Source organism: Pezoporus wallicus, unplaced genomic scaffold (genome assembly GCF_028554395.1).
Source record: "Pezoporus wallicus isolate ANWC-B61680 ecotype Strahan unplaced genomic scaffold, APGP_CSIRO_Pwel_v1 contig_8006, whole genome shotgun sequence".
Taxonomy (NCBI): Eukaryota; Metazoa; Chordata; class Aves; order Psittaciformes; family Psittacidae; genus Pezoporus; species Pezoporus wallicus.
Genome location: NW_026635487.1, coordinates 886,365 through 907,027, shown reverse-complemented (window position 1 = coordinate 907,027; position 20,663 = coordinate 886,365). Strand labels below are relative to the sequence as shown.

Below are 20,663 nucleotides of genomic sequence, written 5' to 3'. Positions count from 1 at the left end.
TTTTTGGCTGGTGAGAGACACTATAAACAAGGTGGGCCTCCAAAGATCACATGGTGGTGGAATCAACACCTTGAGCAAACAAAAGAGGTATGTTAATACAGTCATCTACATTCTGACAGCCCTGCAATGGTACTAGCTCTTCTCTGAGTCAGCCTCCTCTCCAGATTGTTTTATTCTTAGATTCATTTGCATGACCTGATGGGATTACACTTTAAAGCAAACTCTTCCTTTATCTCACCACTTGACACTCCCAGCATCCTTGATGTATTTACAATGAGCAAATCCATGTTGCTGCCTGGATCTCTGGTACATATTCTGATATCATTACAAAGAGTAACTTTATAGACTCTCGATGACAGTGTGGTGTCCTCAACATCCCAGGATGTGTGGGGACCAGGTAGTCAGAACTATAACTTTGCCTCAGATCCTATTTGCAACAATGCTGATTTCCTTTGTTTCAGCTACCTCTGTAGATGAGGGATCCCGTCACCTTTGTCCATTAGACTGATTCTGCTTCAGTCACCACACATGATCACTTAGAGGCAACAGTCCTTTATAGCACCACCACCTCAGAAAGAAACAGAAAGGTCTAGAAGGCCTGTGCTTTGAGACTGAGGACCCAAGGACAGGCACATCCAAACAGCATGACCATAGTGTAGACCCAGGTATGGCTTCATCCCTTGGGTGTTACCCTCAAGCCATTTGTTCCTCTGAGTAGGCTGAAGTCTAAATGCTGGAAATGTGCACAATCAGTTTTCAAACTCCAGCACCTGGCAGCATTAGGATAGGGAAGTTTGGTTTGTGCCATAAGGCAGGAGTAAAGTTCATGTGTGGCTGTGAATTGAAGCTAGGAGGCTGTTTGTTCAAGCTTGTTGTCAAGGACCATAGAAAACATGAAAAGTATGCAGACCTAGACTCATGTTATAGATTTTAATGTTTTCCTCGGGACTCTAACTGTCATGTTGAAAGGCTGACAACTGTAAATGTCCTGCCTGTGCAATTAACCCACAGCATGTAAACTGATGGTATCTATCCTGCAGATGAGTGTAAATCACTGCACCCGGTTGAACATCTTCCACTGACTTTAGGGGAGTGTAAGTTTTAAAAGCCTCATGTCATGTGTCCCTCCAGTACAAACACTTCTATGGGTCACTGTTGAGCATCCTCTGAGATCACTTACTCGGCAGTGCAGATGTCTGAGCTTTCCCCCGGGGCATTCAAAGGACTCTGAGTATGTAAACAGCACTTTGGATATTTTTTCTGTTGGATTAGTCAAATAACTGAGATGTTTCCTCTGTGCTTAGTATTACTATAAAAACAGAAGAGCCATCTGCATAAACAAGAGCTTGACATTTTTTGAATCCCTGGGGAGCAGGGAAGGAGAAGGACCATTTCCATACTGCTCGATGGATGCCCCCATTCAGCACAGGCTAGAACACAGCATGCTTCCCAGATGTTTCCATGTGTCCCCATGTCACTGGCTCATTTGACACATCTATGCTCTTCCTGCAGTGGCTTAGTTTAAATCAGCTGCCTAACCCATCCGCCCTTGCCATGTGGGAATCGAGAGCATATTGTGAAAGGACGTTTTATCTGCAGTGAGATGTTGCTGCCACTGCAGATGGGATTTACAGTGATGGAGCCGCGCCCCATACCACAAATGACCAACTTAAGCTTTCCCTGTGCCAGTTTACATCCATCCCTGAGCGCAGGTGTTCACCTGAAACCACGGGCCCGACGCAAAGAGGGGAGATTGAGGAGCTGCGGCTGCCCCATCCCTGGCAGTGCTCAAGGCCAGGCTGGGTGCCTGCTGTGTATTCACAACGCCATCTTGTCTGTCACCGCAGGACCCGAGGGGCTCGACCGGCAGCTCCCGGTCCCCAGCGGACCCTTATCGGTGCCCCCCCGCCGCCCGGTTCCGCTGTGGCACAGCGCCGCTAGGGGCGCGACCGCCCGCGGTGACGTCAGGCGCAGCCGTTTGACGCATCACGTGCGCGCCGGGGCCCGGCCTCCGTCTGCAGCTGCCGCCGGCGGAGCCGGAGCCTGAGCCGGCAGCAGCAGCAGCAGCAGCAGCGGCAGTAGCGGCAGTAGCAGCGGCAGTAGCAGCAGAGGCGGCAGCAGCATGGCGGGCGCCCAGCAGGAGAACACGCTGCTGCACCTCTTCGCCGGGGGGTGAGTGAGCCCGCCGCGGCGGAGGGACGGGCCAGACCAGACCAGACCGGGCGCGGGGTCCCGTCCGCCGGGGGAGGCCCCACGGAGAGGGACGCGGTGTCCCCGCGGGCCGCGGCTCCCCGCCGGCGTGCCCGGCCGCTGCCTGCGCTGAGGGGCGGCCGGGCGGTGGCGGTGCCTGCGGCGTGGCCCCCCTCCTGTCACACTTCCCGGCCACGCGGCCCAAGGGCCGGTAGCAGGGAAACCGCTCGGCTGTGGTGGCCGAGTGCAGCCCGCCTTTCTTCGCTGTCCCCCTCAGAACACCTCAGGAAGCGCGGGGCTTTCTCCTTGTGCCCGTGCAGAGGAGCCGGGCAAGCGGTGTCCCTCCATAATTAGCAAATACATCCTTAGCAAGCCAGGCAGGAAGGGCAAGAAAAGATCATAGTGCGACTTGAGGTCGTCGCTGGGCAGTCGCTCGGGCTGTTCTGACATTTAGCTATATATAATTACCAAATCTTACAGAGCTACCCAGCTCTTCAATGAAACACTTTAAGTCCAGATCCTGAAATAAGCAGGAGCTGAGGGTTGTCATTCAAAAAGCATTGTCCAGGCAGAAGGCTTTGTGTGTTTTGATATCTTGATCTTGTAAAGGAACGTATTTGTGCAACACTTCAATAAGCTCTGTGTAGGTGATAGTTAACAGTGGAGGCGCTGAACAGTGGGGGCTGTGTAACTGCCTGAGCCCTGTAATTATGTTGAAAGGCAAGTGCTCCAAAAAGGGAAAAGGAGTGGGGGGATAAGAGAGTTCGAGAAGGTCCTGGTACCGCAGAGCAGGTGACCTGGCCAGGCCACTTCTCGTAAGTTCTTGCAAGGCCTTGTAAACTTCTCATTTTTGTTGTGTTAAAAGCTTAACCCACCCCATCCACCCCAACCCACAAACCAGCAACCAAAACCCCTCCCAAAAAGCCTTCAGAATTAACTTGTTAGGGTAAATTTAATAGTAATCCAGTAATATAGTTTTAAGATGTAAATTAACTATTTAAAAATGACCGTTATGCAGATAGGAAGTGCTGGTTTTGGTGTTTGCACTTCTGTCATCAGAAATCATCTTTTAATGCTTTATTAATGGCTTAAACTATCTTGTAGAATATCTTGGAGTGCTTGTCAGCTGGGAAGAGTTAGGAAGCCAACACGAAATCTGTTGTTAGTTTCAATCTGTTCAATAGTAGACCATTGTTTCCCGTTGCTAAACAGGAGACTTCAGTCTCCTCTGACATGTCCCTGGAGCAGTAGGTTCATTTAATATAATATTAAACCCAGCAGAGACACTGCCCTTCTTCTGCTGACTTGAATAGGTGTTAAATCCTCTCTTCCCCCTTGCCTCACCCACTTGCATTGGCACAGTACCTGGAGCCTGGGACAGAAATCGGGCTTGAACGTACGCGTGCAGCTTGTTTGGATAGCAGCAATGCTTATCCAGAGCTCTGGGTGTCCTCACATAGCTCATCAGACTATAAATAAATAGGAATTTGAAACTCATCAGTATTTTAATCTAGCACTGAGTGATCAGCATCTTCCTTACACATTTAATGTATCCTCCACATTCTCGAAGGATCCCAGTAAACATTTTCTGCTGCAGGCCCATGAAGTCACTGGTTCTAATCTGGCTTTGAGGGTGCATGGAGGGAAAGAATGGAACGTCAGCAGGGAATATCCCCCTGGCCACTCTGGTATGATAAGATTGTTCTGTTCCTAAAGCAGCAATGGAAATACAGCACAGAGGAAAAAGATGGCCTTTTAGGGTATATGGGCCTTTAAAATTTCATTGCTGGACCCAATTCTTGTTCTGCACATCTTGTTATTTAAAGGCACACAGAAAAGCAGTCAGTCATTTATCTTGCTGTGGTGTTACAGAAAGGAAAATGAGACAGCAAATTTAGTCTTCATGCACCAGCTGATGTTCAAGTGTTTGGTCCACCACACACACACACCCACCCAAGCATCCAAACAGTTGATTTCAGAGTAGTTCCCTGTTCAAGACCATCAACTCCCATATCCTGTGTGTGCACGCTTCTGCTAATGCCGCTGTCTCTGCTTTTCAAGTGAGAAATGCACATTTCTTGGAGCTTGCTGGATGGGACAAGAAATTGAACATGATTTTTGAGCTGTTACCAAGATATTAAACACCTTTGTGTACAAGTAAGAAATGTAGGGGATAGGTGATGTGTTTGGAGGGATGCTGGACCAGCCAGCTGATAGGCAAGCTAGAAGCCCAGATTGTAGTAGATGTGAAGCTCAGTGCCATGTCTGCCTTATTAACTTCCATTTCGAGTAGCAGCAGTGATAAAGGATGTCTGCTCAATAAAATGTGATTAAAGGAGCTCAGCTGTGATAATATTTTACTACATCTCTTAGATCATCAAAGGGATTCTGGAAAGAATTGTTAGTGTGTTACTGCTTAGCTAATAGTCTCTGTGGAGGTCCTTCACAGTCCTTCAAATACCTTTACACTTTATTTCAGAGAGGTCTTCCATAATAACTGGGTTGTGTTGTGACTTCCAGCTGTTTGCAGAACCAGGGCCTTGAATAAAATTACTCCTCCAGCAGAAGAAAGTCTTGGAAGGTCAGAATACTTTCTAAGTTGTGTATGATGTTAATCTTTGTTGAATTGTAAAGCAAGAGCAACTCATTCACTTGAAAGAATTTTGATAGAGATATTATTGGGGTGGCTTCCTGTGAAGGCGAGGATGGGGTACAGTGTCAGCTTAAGAAGACCTAATACAGTCTGTGCACAAGAAAAGCAGCCCCAGATAATGAGAATAGAAGTGTTTACTGCGTCAGACGCCAGGAGTGATGAAATGCACTGGAATACTCAGAAGTGTTCTCCACTTGTTGAAAGAGATGGCTTCTATTAGCTGATTATAGGCAGGCAGACTCATTGGCTTCCTTTTGTTTCTCAGTTCCTTTTAAGGCTTACAATAGGAACAGCAAACCAAAGGGGCTTGGCATTTTGGTGGGAACATGACTCTGAGGGCAGGGAAGATTTCAGAAGGAACAGAACCATCCATGCCTAAGTTGCACAACAGATGTGAGCATGTTTACAAGTCTGTGTTACTGCTTCCCTGCTGAAGTCAGTACAGTTGTTGCTTATTTTTGTTTGGGAAGAACTTTGGACTAGGCTTCAGCAGAGGTTACTCTGTGTTCTCTTCCCAGGTGGAGTAATACTGATTACTACAGGGATTTCCTAAGAACCTGTATTTAGAGGCTGCAGTGCCCTTCATAGAACTGGCAAAGAGGAGAAACTGGGAACAAACTTTAGCTTCATTTCATATGGATACAGTGTGGTGTGAGTTCTATAGCAATTTGAACCAAACTGGGGGGGCTGTTTGAATAAAATCATGTTTGTGACTTTTTCTGTCTTGGTATTGAGGCTTAAGAGAGTAATTCCCTTGCTCCTATGGGTCTGAAAAGCAGCTTTAGATACCAAACCTTCCTTGAGCCACCTGCAAAAGAGTTGGAAGCGTACTTTAGGAAGATTGGTGACATCAGGTTGCTTTGCATTGAGGTGACATCCATATCCATCTCCGTGGGCACAGGTTGTCTCAGTCACATTGAGAAGTGTTTGATGCACTGGGTTGCTGGGAGCCTTGTTTAAAATGTTGAATTTGACCTGAGTGTCTAGTACAGGTCACAGAACCAATGCAAAGTTAGTCACTGAATTAGTAACCAAATGAGTTGTGGGGAGGAGGACTGGAACACTGCTCCCACGCATGTTAATTGTTAAGCGATGTGCTAATGCTGACAAGTCATTTGGGAAATGATGTTTCTGTTCGTAAACTGGAAGGGAAGCAGTCTTCACCTGAAGTATGTGTCTGCTCTACTGTGTGTGCTCCAGGACAGCTAGAGGGGATGATATCGACTGTTTTCTAGCCCTCCGCCTAGTTTAGGTTCTCGGGTGCAGAAGGTAGTTCACTAGCAGCATATCAGCTCAAGGAACACAGTAGGTGCCTACAGGAATATCTGTACCTGGTGATAACATTATTAGCTGGAAACTTACTGAATGCTTAACAACTCAAAATTAAGGCATGAGGAACAGTCTCTATTGGTTTAGTACTTAGTTTCCTTATGGCATCTGAGTATGCAGCAGCTTGTTTTGTTCCCAGTCTTGACAATGCAGTAATGAAATACCAAAGCTAGAATCTGCTTTGCTGTTTTGTCGTGCTGGAGCACGTGGCATGTTTTAGAACAACAGAATGAAATTCCTAGTGCAAATACAGTCTGGTTTAAAACTTGTCACACTTGCTGTGAATATACTGCTCACTTTGGGATTTGCTTATCTGCCTTCATGGGCATGACTCTATGTCAGCAACCAGAAAAGCAAATAATGCTCTGCACTGTTAGTGCCGTGGTTGAGCTGTATCCCTGGCTGTTGCCACTGAATTCAGTGGGACAGTCTTGCAGGTGTGTTTGGGGAGCTCTACAGGCTTCTGAATCTATCAAAGGAGTCCAGTCTGTAGTGACGGATGATTTCCCAAGGTGTATTTTCACATTTAAAGCAGTATGTGGTGCCATCCATGAAGAGTGAACTAACACATACTTCCCAGTGTGGTTCTTAAAGCAGCTCATTAAAAACAGTTGTCAGACTGTTTGCACTAATGCTTCTCTTTCAGTGTTTTGCTTGAATCCTGTCAAAAATTCACTGTTGAATGTTGAGTGTAGTTGCTTCCTTTGGGAAGAAACAGGCAATTTCAGATGCTCACAGAGCCAAATGTGCTAGGCTAAGTCATGGTTGCTCTCACCAAGCAGCTCATCACTGTTGCTTATGGCCTTGGTCAGGTCAGTGGTGGTCTACTGAAAGATCTGGTTTTGTTGCTCTGCAGAACTTCCTTTTACATTCAGCAGTGTATTGTTACTTGGTTTAAGGATATCACAGGTGACGAAATCCAGGACAGATGAAGTCATTAAGAATCTTAATTAAGATTCTTGCCATCTATATTAATTGTGCTAATGGGTGCTGAGAGTTTATTTCAAATGCCAGTCATTGGTATATTGGGGTAGACTTTGTCAAGATAGAAAGCTGGCAGCAAGAGGAAAATGGGAATTGGATTCTAACATTTTCATCCTTGGCATGTCTTTTAAAGTGTTTCTTTTTATGGAAGTAAATATTTTTCCTGCAGCTGTTAAATTACAGTATGTTGTGTATCTCCATAGACACAAAATATGTTTCATTAGTCTCAGACCTAGAGTTTCCTTAGTTCCTTTGGACATCACAAAGCAGAGAAGTGTATTTTCCTGCTTTGGTGATACATGCCTGGCCCATCATGTAGTTAGAGGGGGCATTCAAAGCCAGAAGTACAAATACTGTGTTTCTGGCATTGACAGGCCAAAGCAGATGAATTGTTGGGGGTCTCACATTGAAGAGATCTTTGTATCTACAATGCAGAGCATAGCTGGGAACCTCTTGTGCCCTACTGAAGATACTTTGCCTTAGTGTTTTGTTTCTAGGCAGGCTTCTGTCCTTTGACTAAGGACAGATTTAGACATCGTTTGGGGTTTTTGTAAGAGGATAATGCAGTGAGCACTGCTTAAACAGCTCTGGAACTGGAGTTCTGCACTGATGCATCAGAAAAACCCAACAGACTCAAACCATTATGAAGGCTTGGAGGTTTTGCCTTTGTTGCAGCATAAGGTTTTCCCAAATCAAATTTATCTGCTACATATCCATGGCCTGAACCTTTCAGGGTTCATGGCTATTTATGTAGCTGAAGAAAACTGCTTGTTTCTCCTTGCTTCCCAGAGGCAGGTATCTGGAACACCCTACAAAGTGTTTCTTTTATGCACAGTGTGTTGCTTTTCATCTGTCTTTACAGGGAATAGAGCAACACCAGGGTATGATGCATAGAATTCCCATCTGGAGGAAGATCAGCTCATCTGAAAAAACTGCCCAGTACATCAAAGTCCTTACTTGAACTATCTGCTGCGTGTTTGTGTTTGGGACATAATGTATGAACCCTGCTGATATTCTGCCTATTGCTCTGTTAGAGAGTGCTTTGTTATGAAATGTCACACTGACAACATGAACTCTGAGTTGTCAAAACTCGTGATGCAGATATTAACTGATTGTGTTGAATAGCAGAGGATTGCATATGCATCACCAGAAGTACTTAAATAGTAAAGGCTGCATAAATGAACTGGATTATCAGACTAAAAGGATGAAAGGGAAGGAGTGGGCTAGGGAGGCAGATGGAGTTTTAGTGTCCTGAATGTATGAATTGTTCCTGTTTCAGTGTTCATAAATGTGAAATAAATAAGGGCTGAAGACAGTACACAGTAGTGGAGCATTGGCAGAGAAATGTATTGGGAATGTAGGCAATCAAATTCTTTTCATGGAGTTGCCACAGACTTACAATTTCTCTTGAGTATGCTGATTTGTCAGGGGTTAATTGTACAGACTTGTGTCTCTATTGGATATACATAGCAAGAAGTGTGGCAGTGGGATCTGCAAGAGGGTTCCTCAAAACACTCCCTGCCCTGAGCTGTGGGAACAGGAGAGGTTCCTGACCTGTCTCTTTTCCCCCAGGATCTAATTTCGGAGAAGTGGGAGCAACATGAGATGCATCTGACAAAACAAAGGAGAAACTGAAGCAATGTCCTGAGTAGTACTGACACAGCAGAAGGCTGGTGTCCAAGCCCTGGTTTGGTACATAAGATAATCCGAGTTCTATACAGACTAATCAGAGGCCTGGTAAGGTCTCTGTGAACACTGTCATTTTTGAGCCAAATGACACAACTTCAGCTGCTGTGTACCTAGTTCCATGAACAACTTTGTGATTTAATTCATCATATATAAGTGGTTCAAAAGGGATGAAGACAAAGCTCTTTCTTACGGTTGGATGTATGGATGGTCCTTAGCTTAGGCTTTTTCCCCTTTCAGCAGGGAAGAGTAAGAAGCAAAAACTTACAGGAGAAACTCATTGCAGCATGCTGTTAAATCATATTGCTGGTCTCGTGAAAACTCTTTCTTCTGTTGCATGTGTTTGCATCAGAGAAACACAGTGTTTGGGATCATGTCCTTGGACAGACTCTTGTAGAACATGAAAACCATAGTGAGGAGGTTGTATTCCCTAGCCATGTGGCCTGGGTGTCCTTTTGAACCTTACAAAGAACCTCAGTGTTTGTGGTTGTACAGCCAGGGTGGGCAGGCTTCAGGGGTTTGGCAAGGAATGGTTACTGTCTGATGTAAGACAGACTGTTTCAACAAGCAAAATAAGCTGTACCAGATAAAGCATTTATAAACTAGGATGTATTCACAGCCTGGGTTTTTCTGCTATTCTTTTAATTGTCCTTTTCCTTGTGGTTAAAAAAAGATCCTCCTAGTAAAATAGTTCATGTATATATGGGGCTTTAAAACATGCATTAGTACCTTTATTAATAGCCTTTTATGGATCTCTGCTCCTAAATTAGTGCATGCAGGCCTCTCCTGGCTCTAGCAAGCAATGCTGCTTTTTTATGTGCAAGACAAATGATAGGATTTTGCTTTTAATTAAGTCTCCTTTTCATGAGAAACTACTTAAATTACAATTTCACACTCATATTTCAAGTGAGTTCAGTTGTTGACTCATGGTGGTTTAGAAGGAATATTGCAAACACAGGTTTTTAAAGGAATCACATGCTTTGATACCTGTGCAAGCAAAGAAACTATTTCCTAATCAATGGGTTCAGTTCTAGTAGCTGAAATCTTTAGTTGTCTTCCTAAAGCCCAAGCTGTTTGATTAATAATGTTTAGAACTGTACCTTTTAGACAGCCTCAGCGTCATATTTAATTGTGAAGTTGGACAGAAGGGACAGTCAGCAGAGAGGAACAGCAGCAGAATGAGGAATACTTTGACCAGTCACTTTCCAGATCACTGATGAAAATGACAATCAGGACTCGTGCACCTTCTGTTCTTGGTCCAGTGTGCTTTTTGTGAGGCTTAGTCAGATGATGAACTGATATATTAAGACGAATACATGCTGATTGTAGACTCATTTATTTCTCATATCATTTTTTATATGTATGAGTATGTATAATATTTCTGTTATCAGACTATGGGAATTCTGTTCTTTAGTAGCCTTTCTGTCCTGTGATTCTGTTTTCCCACCATCCTTGCAGCTTCCTTCCCTCACCACCCCCAAAAAGTTGATGTCCATTGTTTTTCAGAGAGCTTAGCTTAGTGTAGTTATAATATTTCTCTAGGCAGCTGTTTAAATCATAAGCACTGAAATGGGGAAGAATTGTATTGCTGTGTTTTCAGTGTATAGTGTCCTACTCCCCAGTGACTTGTTCTCATGTGCCAGCTTCCTGCTTCCCATAAAAAAAGAGTCCATCTAAGGGCAAGTCTGTTTTAGGACAACTTGTGAAACATGGATGCCTCTGAAGTTTTTACAGGTAGAATTCCAAGACCTGGCAGAACATGCAACCAGCAGATGGTCAGTCGAGGATTCTTTGTTAGCATCATCTGGGTATCCTCTTTGTGTTTACCAACCTCATCACTGCACATGATCGTTGTACCAGTTTCTCAACCTTCTCTCCCCTCCCTCAGGGCTTGGGAACAGTCACCTTTGCCTACTGCCCTGCTTCCTAATAATTCATCCACAATGCAGAGCAACTGGAGACAACTCTTGAGGTTTTATTCATACTCCATGCTGTGTTTTGACACATCTGTGCAGCTGTTTTCCTGACTTTGTCTTCTGTTTAAATTGTGTTTTCCAGATGCGGAGGAACAGTTGGTGCCATCTTTACCTGTCCCTTAGAGGTAATAAAGACCCGGCTCCAATCTTCAAAGCTAGCTTTCCGGGCTGTCTACTACCCACAAGTCCAGCTGGGGACCATCAGTGGTGAAGGAATGGTCAGGCCAACATCTGTATCACCTGGGCTCTTTAGTGTTCTCAAGTGAGTACCGCTCCTCCTCTCCTTCAGTGCTGCTTGACACCAGTGAGCTGAGTTCCAATTCCTGTATGCAGACACTGGATGCAAATTTTGCTCCCGACTTGCACTGGAAGGATTTATGTCAGTTGGATTTCTGCCTTCAGCAGTAGAAAGATGAATTACTCTTATAAAAACACATACATATTCAGGGCTCCTGAGTGTTCCTTTGAACTTCCACAGAAATTTGCTTTCACCACTTTGAAACTTTCCAAAAGAAATTGATTTGAATAAGTGCCTGGAGGGGTTTGGGTTTAAGTTGTCTGCTCACATTGAGGCTTTTGGGCAGGTAGGAGTTTGTAGGGATCAATACACAGGACATGCTGGGAACTCTTGATAAGCCCTTGCTTGAGGGAACTATCACAGAAAATATTCTGGAGGAAAGGGTTTTCTCTTTTTCAACACTGGGAAGTGTTGTCTTTGTCTCTTATTGGGAATAATCATGTTTGCACTCTCCTTTTAGCACTGGAACATGTAATCCTTACTAGCTAGGGCCAGTTCTTTGCAAATGGTTGAAGGCCTGAATAAGCCATATATGCTGTATGTTTTGTTTTTCCTGGAGCCATTCCCAGTCTGCTTTAAGTAGGTAGTAGAGATACTTGTGCTGTTGCTGCCCGTGCTGTTTACCTGTTTGATGGAGGAAAGCTTTAATTCCCGTCTTGAAGTGTTCTCTCTGTGGAGCATCATATAAAAGCTGTATCCTTCACCAGCATTGTACCAAGGGTTTTGATTCTCTGCACGTAGTGATGCATGTCAGCCCCTTATCTCTCTCTACATCTGGCCCTGCTTTGAGCGTGAGTCTGAATGAGATGACCTCCAGAATTCAGTGTTCCCATACATTTTGAGTTACGCTTGTCTGCACTCTGGTGTGGATGATCTGTAACTGAGATTTATGGGAGTAGCGGAAGGACACGGCAAAAGCAGTCTCACTGAAACAGAATGGCTAATGGGGTCTTGGAAGCTTGGGTCATTTCCTCAGCAATAGCTGCCTTATTGAGCTCTCCTCTGCTATTAGATATTGTCTTTGCCAATTATCAGTCCTTTCTCACCTGTATTACATATGATTACATATGATCTCTGTTAAAAGCCTTCTGTGTGGTTCAGACTGCAGCAGTTGATGCTCCAGCTCTTCAATTTTCAGATGTGCATTCATAAAGAAGAGGAAATGAGCAATCTTCTAGCTTAAAACTGCTGAAGAGTTTTTACCAGCAACTCTGAAGTCCACATCCCCAGTGCTGCATTTCATATCAAAGCACCGTGAACTCACTTTTCAGGTCTCATGCAAATGGACTAAGTTGATTTGAGTCACTGGGCACCCCAGGGTGATGCTGAGAGGTCCTGTTTAGATCAGGTAGCTGAAATGCCAAGGAAAATAATGACTAGCAGAGCAAGCTGAATGGTTTTACGTAAGGCCAGCAGCTTGGCAGGCTGCCTGGGGAGAAGCTGCACAGTTATATAACAGCAGAGTGCTAATTCACATTCTCTGCAGAGCTATCTGGCTAGAGTCATTCAGGGACTTGAGTTTCTATATTGTAAATAGTGCTGCTTTCCCCTGCCAAACATTGCTTTGTCTGTTCAGAGGTGAGTCTAGAACAATTCGTGACTGAAAATAGTGCCAGTTGCCTTTGATTTTTCATCTCCTTTCCCTTGCTATTATTTCACCTTGCAGCATTGGACTGTAGGCAGCTGTAACTAAAGGAAGTGAAAACTTCAAGGCACAAAGCTCTTAATTCATCCCTGAGCCCATCTTTTTCTGGGGTTGCCTTTTTAAGGGAGAGAGGAAATGGTGTAAAATTGGAGCAGCCTTTTAATATAGTTATTAATAAGCTCATTAAATTTGATTACTATGATCTTGACTTCATTTAACTTCAGGAATTACTCAGCTGTCTGTACCACCAAGTTTTCCACCTGCTTAATTCAGAGGATTAAGAAATGAGAACAAAATAGTGATGCTTTCATTCCCTTGCAGGCAGCATCTATGAAGAACAGATAATGCTATTGATCATGATCTTTCTACTAAAATATAAATGTATGAAGAAAAAAGGGACATTAGATCCCTTGCTTTTACTTTTCTATCCCTTTCTTAATCCTGGGTATGCATGCATTGCCAAACTGGATATGACTTGGTCCTTCTGGTTTGGGAAAATTATGTGGCTAAAAGAAGCAGCAATTAGAGCCCTACATAAAAAATTGCTCTGTAAGAGTCAAAGGTGTTGAGTATGAAAGCCCCTTAACTGCTGTAAATAGCAAGTAAGTAGGTACTCAGGAGGGCAGGTTAAGCCTGCTGCTGAGCAGAAAGCACTCCACAAGGACACGCTGTTTTTGTCTAATCCATTTAAGATTCTGATGAGTTACCCCAGCTGGAATCTGCAGTCGTGACTGTTAAGTGACAAAGAACAAGTAGTTGGTGGATCTGTTTCCGTGGAGACACTCAGCCCTGAAGTTTACACAGCAAGTTCAACTGTGCTGCAGAAAAAGGGTTTCAGAGGCTCCTGTGTCATCAGCTGTCTTATGAGCTTGGTGCTGGAATCTCATGGGGAATGTTCTCAACAGTACTAATGATCTAGAAAGTTCCAGCAGATGTATGTGAAATTCCCCTGGAGCCTGGTGTTACCTGGATTTCCTTGCATGGGTTTCATATGGTGAGTTCAGCTAAAAGAGGTGCTGTCCAGCAGATTGTGCACTGAAATCCTGGTGACTGTTGGACTGTGCTTGGCTTTCACTGGGTAATACTTAGCTGTTGACTAGTGTTGAGCTATTGGTTTAGTCCTTGTAAATATGCCTGCTGGTAGTAGTACAAGGAATTGGTAAGATAAGTCTTTTTTAATGAGGCACTCCAGCAAGGTGTTGTAGAGAAGTTGGCAGCTGCTGGGGAAGCTGTCCAGTCAGTTTATCTTCTTCATAGAAGTCCTAGCCCAGTGTGCCTTCCAAGATGTGAGGGGACATGGGTGGAAATGGCTTTTGCAGAGCTGCAGGAAAGCATCTTTTGATCACAGTCTTGCTTTAGACCTGAGCATGAGGATGCTGGAGAGGGACTCTTCATCAGGGACTGTAGTGATAGAACAAGGGTGACGGGTTTAAACTAAAACAGAGGAAGTTCAGGTTAGATACAAGGAAGAAGTTCTTTCCTGTGAGAGTGGTGAGGCACTGGAACAGGTTGCCCAGAGAAGTGGTAAACGCTCTATCCCTGGCAGTGTTCAAGGCCAGGTTGGGCAGAGCCTTGGGCAACATGGTCTAGGGTGAGGCGTCCCTGTCCATGGCAGGGGATTGAACTGGATGATCTTAAGGCTCTTTCCAAACCATTCTATGATTCTGTGAGGTCCAGTCCTGACAGTGATTGACAGCAGTACCTCTGTACCTGGAGTTTACTTTGGAAAGATGATGTAAACTCTTTTGAATGCCCTCAAAACTAGATACCCTGAGCTACCTGGGGAATCACAGCTTGTAGTAGAGCTGCCACATTCAACTTTCACTCTGGGTTAGAGACTCATCACTAGGTAATTGTGAAGGGGGAAAAGGTTTTATCTTTTTGTGTGTCTTTAGACAGGAAGCAAACTGTTGAATTGCTTAGATACAGAGAATGCTAAAAATACTCCTTGTTCATCAGTCAACTCTTACTGGGTTCTCCATGAAACCAATTCCTGACAGCTTCCAAAGAAAGGAAATTGTAACCTGGTGCCATATGACAACCTTTTGCCTGTAATGCTGAAGTTTTATGGTACAGTGTCTTTTATTCAGCAGTGTATAATTGTGCTGATTTTCAAGTATATAGCTTAAAAGCTAATAGCTTCACAGTTAATACTCATTGCTTCTGTACAGTTCTTTTGACTGTCTGAACAGAACAAGAAGTATAATTTTTAACCCAAATACTTTTGGTTTTCTCTGTTTGTTTTTATTTTAAGGTCAATTCTGGAAAAAGAAGGACCAAAGTCACTCTTCCGAGGGCTGGGTCCAAACTTGGTCGGGGTTGCACCATCAAGGTAAATAGTTAAACTGTTGCTAAAAGCCACCTTTAAGATACCAACCCAAATGTTGCTGTGCATTTCAGAATACAAGGTCATGAAGTTATCCCATCTGTAAACTGAGATCTGTGCCTCTATCTGTGCACTGTGCTACCAAAAGCATACATCTGCTTTACAGTTGTGTAACACTGAAAGGTGCAGATTGAACAAGGCACTTCAATACCTAGTCAGTGCAAGAGCCACATATGATATGCATGAGAAAAGAGGAAGCAGAGCAGAAAAATCTGTGGGATTAATATTTGCCTTTTTCTAATGTGATCTGCTACGTCTGTGCAAATACATAAAGGAGTTGCCAAACACTGAGCATCTTGGCAGGGTGAAGATCTTTGTGCCTAGCAAATGTTAGAACTGGTTAGCAGTCAGGAAATTGGCAGCTCTTTCTGCTTGAGGTTGAACCAGTTAAAAAGGAACTTGAAGAGTGGTGTACTCTCTGTTTGGCCTTCTGCCTAATAGGTAGGATGTTCCCCCCCGGAAGTGGGAATCCTGTTTCTACACAGGGATCTGAAATCAGGTCTGCCTGCTTCTTTATGCAGCTCATGCTGTTGTTTGTGTTCCTTCATATTCTTCCATAAGATTGGAATAAGGTGCTATATGGAAATTCTCAAACTGGAGTCATCATTATCTACCTTTTTCTAGCAGTTCAGGGAGGTGTGATCTGAACACGCTTGGTTCAGACAGCTTCTTACTCACATAGACCGCTGCCTTTCAGCTGAGCTCCCTCTGTTCCTCAGCATTATGTAGGGATTTGAGAGGTCTAAAACTTTTTCAGTCCAGGGTTAAGTGTTTAAAACACGAAGTGTTGCTAACACAGTGCTGTACAGATTTATGGAAAACATAGGCTCCAGGTGGGAAAGGAACATTCCCAAGTTTACAAAGTGTGTTTAATGCTAGAGCTGGTGCAGGATAGACTCATCTCAGAGTTGGTGTGAAAGTAAAATATTGCTACCCTATGGGTGTCAAGGTGGTGGCACTGTAATGTAAGAGAAAAACACCCAAACCAACAACAGCCCCGAGTCCTCGTAGGAACCAGTCATGTGGAGTTCTCTCTGGAGAGAAAACCTTGTACTGTGGGGGAAAGAATAGTAATGTGTTTGCTTGGACATTGTGTGCATTACATGCCTTTTTCTTCTCTCTTTCATTTGCTTCTTTTTCTGCTTTCCCACAGAGCTGTCTATTTTGCGTGCTACTCCAAAGCTAAAGAACAATTTAATGGCATTTTTGTGCCCAACAGCAATGTTGTGCACATCTGTTCTGCAGGTTCTGCAGGTATGTATTTGTAATCCCTCTCCATACGGTCTGCAGCAATACCCCGCTGTCCGGGAGGGGCAATATCTGCATTGCCTCCGAGATGCACCTTAATTCTTTAAAGTATTTATTGCAAGCTGGTGTTGCTACAAGACTTCTTATATCCCTCTCAATAGTCAGGAAACAAATAGAATGAAGTATAAGGTGAGGATTGAACTTTGAGTCTGTTTTAGGACATTGTATTTTTCCTACCAGGATGGGAAAATAGTTTGTTCCTGTTGGAAAAACACTGCAGAAAAGCTCCACTAGTTCAAGGGTCAGTCACCCAAGTGACCATTAAAAACAATCTTTCCCAGTTCATTAGGATTGGGTCCTGTTAATGAGGTGGCTCAATGGCACCATCTAGAGCCATGGGGAGAACAAAATGCTAATAACATGCTTGTGTTCCCCACAGGTTTCCTTTATGTATCATTCTAAAACCCAGTCAGTAAGTAAGGGATCATGTCTGCAGCAGTCTTTAGAGCACGAAGTACATACTAAAGTAGGAGCAAAAAGGAAGGATCCTTTGAGAAATTCCAAGGGTATTAGTCCTTGCCTCCTGACGTTTAACATGAGATGGTTCTTTGGCAAGGGAGAGGTTGTAAGCTACTTACCTGCGTGTCTTTTGAAATGTCTAGATAGAGCTGGTAACTAGAACTGTCACACTACACAGTGTGTGAAGTTCATATTTGCCATGGCAATACACTGGCCTGGATTTAACTGTACTTCTGGTGTTCTTGTCTCTTTTTCAGCCTTTATCACAAATTCCCTCATGAATCCTATATGGATGGTGAAAACCAGAATGCAACTTGAAAGGAAGTAAGTAACTGATGGAGGGAGATTGGATACCACTGAGTGGCTAAGGGAGCCTCTGGAAAACTGCACTTCCATGGTTTTATTTGTGGCCCTTTGATAGATCTTGCCTGGTGGTTTCCCTGACTTGCAATTCCACCTTTCAAGCCACCATGCTTCTGCCTGGTGAAACTAAAGGTTAAGGTTCCGTGTGTCCTGCTTCAGATCGATGCACTGTTACTATTGAGAAGGCTGTGGAAGTTGCCTTGAGTGCTGAGTTAGGTTCAGTTTCTGGTTTCACTGTAAATCTTAAGTAAAGTTGGGCACAACATTACTTTTTCTCTCAGATTCCTGCTTACAGAGTCTTATGTGCTTCAGGGGTTGATGTTAAGGATAAATATATCAAGGGTTGAAAGGTTTTGATACAGCAATAATAGAGCCTATGGAAAGGTCAGAAGAGCTCATGTGGGAGGCTGAGTGTGAGGTTGCAGGCTGTCCCATTTGGCAACCTCAGTTGTACTGATCCTAGATCACACAGACTGTGTGTTACTGCAGCAACCCGAGGTTCATGGTACATGGCTGTAAACAGAAAGGTGACATTTTTAAACTGTAATGAAGCCACATAAGTTACATAAAACATTCTAGAGGCAATAAGAATCCGTTGCAGTGGTTTACTGTTCTTCCTTCAGCACTGCATTGCCGTTAACAGTACCTCCTGGGGACAGAGGGGATTTGACAGTAATCTTTTAGCTGAGTGATTCACAGTCACTGGTGGATATTGAAACAATGAGGGACTCTGCCAATAACGTGACTGCTTAGAATGGAAGTTCCTGCAAGGACACATTTAGGTTAAATGAGAAGGATCCTTTAAGGCCACAATTTACAAATAACTTATAAGACTTAATTCCAGAACTTCACAGGGTGGCACCTCTGAACTGAATGCTGCCTCTTAAAGTAAAGGATTATTTCTCATGTAGGAGGCCTCTGTGGCTTGGCCTGCTGAAGGTGGCTTTAAATGGAATTCTCAGTTTAACACAAAGCAGTGTCTCTTCAGTGCTTATTGTCTTTTAAAACATTGGTGTGAAGTGTGACAAACTCGATAGAACTGAGCTGAAAGAATTATTACATGTACTGGTGAATAAGCAGAGCGAAGTGTGCACTGTTAACATGATAGTCCTGCTCTGTGCAGCTTTCCTAGAAGATTTTTGGAGTCAAACTTAGTAGAGAAGCGTTTCTATAGTTATAAAACCTATTAAAAGCTATGGGCTTTTAACTATAACATTAATTCTTTTCCTGGGCTCATGATATGCTTTGTTCTGTTTTGTTTTTTAGAGTCAGGGGTTCAAAACCAATGAATGCTTTGCAGTGTGCTAGATATGTTTACCAGACAGAAGGTGTCCGCGGCTTTTATAGGGGCCTGACTGCTTCCTATGCTGGGATTTCTGAGACCATTATCTGCTTTGCTATTTATGAAAGTTTAAAAAAGCACTTAAAGGAAGTGCAACTGCCCCCTTCTCCTCCTAACGGGACCGAAAGGAACTCAACCAACTTCTTTGGACTGATGTTTGCTGCTGCTGTTTCCAAGGGCTGTGCTTCTTGTATTGCTTATCCACATGGTATGTTAACTTTTCCATTTATGAATCCAGTAGAGCAGCTGTTGCCTGTAATCCAAGACAAATGATGGGGCTTAGGGCTGTAAAATTCTTAGTCGTTTGAATGGCCAAATGCATGTTACAGTGGCGTGTGCATATACATTGGCATGTTCAGCACTGGGCCCACCATTAGGTGGTGGTTGGGAATTCCTGTTTTAAAAGCAGCACCAAAAAATGCCAAAAAGAAACTGAATGCCTGATGCTTCTGTTCTCACTCGTAGCAGTACTCATCTAGCTGAGTACTCACAGCCTCTGTGATTCTGTGATCAAGTGGTGAGAAACACTTGTGGGCTGAGCAGTGCTGTTCTTTTTGGATAGATGTGAATGTAATCATGGTTACCTAGAAAGAGCAATATTGATGATGAGTATCAGTGAAGCATTTAGTTTAGTAGTAGCTTGAATGAGCAAATAAAATAATCTGTTTACTCCACATGAAAGGGAACCCATCTTTAACTTTGCTTCTTCCAAATGCGTACAGGATTCCATGGCTGAAAGTACTGGCAGGCAGTTGGTACAGGGAGGTTTTCATGTCCCTGGGTTTTGCATATGCTTTCGTGGTGATGGGATGTTTCTCAGTGGGAAGGTTGAAGTCTTGTTAACTTTGGGCTCTGTTTTACTTTTCCTGCAGAGGTCATACGGACACGGCTGCGAGAAGAAGGCACTAAGTACAAGACCTTCATTCAGACAGCACGTCTGGTAGCACGTGAAGAAGGCTATTCTGCCTTCTATAGAGGACTGTTTGCCCAGCTCATCCGGCAGATACCAAACACAGCCATTGTGTTGTCCACCTATGAGTTAATTGTGTATCTGTTAGAAGACAGTGCAAAGTAGCAGAGCCAAGACTGCTATTACAGACTGTAGACCAATTTCTTCATTGAACAAATAGAGACTGATGCAGGTGGCAGTGCTGGTGGAAGAGCAAGTCTGTGACCACCTGCTGGATACTTCCTTTTGGATTCATGCCTTCTGAAAGGTCTTGAGTCATTAATGTTAACAGTTAATTATAACTTTTTTTAACTTAATGATAGTTAAACTGTTACTAAATTAAATTACACTATTTAATTTAAGTATATGTTTGTCTTTTTCCTTAAGCACAGCCATATGTGGTCAAGGAATGTACCTCATCAAGTGATCTCTTGGTTCATTAAAACTGTGTTAAAACAGGAGAAGAACTGGTTTGGAAATGTGCAACTCTGTTGTCTTCCCACTGGAGTCATGTCACTTTAGCACTGTAATAGCCTAATGCCCAAACAAGTTTGAGAGTTCTTCTGGGATATTCAAGGTGCATCATTTGTTGCTGTGTGAGCATCCTGGAGTGTTCAAGCAGGACATTCATAGTATGTTTATCTGCTTTGAGGGTGTGAGATACGCACACCAGAATGTCTTAGGAAAACCATGTGTACTAGCAATACTGCTGGAATATGATTGTGGGAGGCTTCTAGCAAAAAAGAAATTACAGTGCTGTGTGCACCACTGCATTTGGGATACATGCTTATGTTAGTGTGTGGGAATGGATCTGTCATGACTTGGCTTGCAGACCTTGCTTTGTGTAAGGACAGTCCGTGGCTGTGGCCTGGCTGCCCTGCGGAAGGCAAGTCCATGAGATTCAGTAATTTGGTCCTGTACCGTGACCTCAGCTTTTTAGTACTATGGGGCTTTTTTGTGTGACATTTTCTTTATATTTAAATACTAGGGCTCTGGAGATTGGAAGAGAGGGTAAGTTAGGTCCCAAATACTCTACATTATAAATGCAGTTCTGGATTCTGCTTTACAGTACGATAAATATGTCCCTCTTGATCT

The 20,663-nt window shown here is 43.6% G+C and overlaps 1 protein-coding gene across 1 annotated transcript; it reads left to right on the top strand.

Moving 5' to 3' along the window:
* Nucleotides 1–2,100: 2,100 nt before the first annotated feature.
* SLC25A33 (solute carrier family 25 member 33) lies at nt 2,101–19,930 on the top strand. The gene is made up of 7 exons (XM_057432006.1): nt 2,101–2,172; nt 10,901–11,080; nt 15,016–15,093; nt 16,301–16,401; nt 17,172–17,238; nt 18,544–18,827; nt 19,492–19,930. The coding sequence occupies exons 1-7, from the start codon at nt 2,123–2,125 to the stop codon at nt 19,692–19,694; spliced, it is 963 nt and encodes a 320-aa protein (XP_057287989.1). The 5' UTR covers nt 2,101–2,122; the 3' UTR covers nt 19,695–19,930.
* The last annotated feature ends 733 nt before the right edge of the window (nt 19,931–20,663 follow it).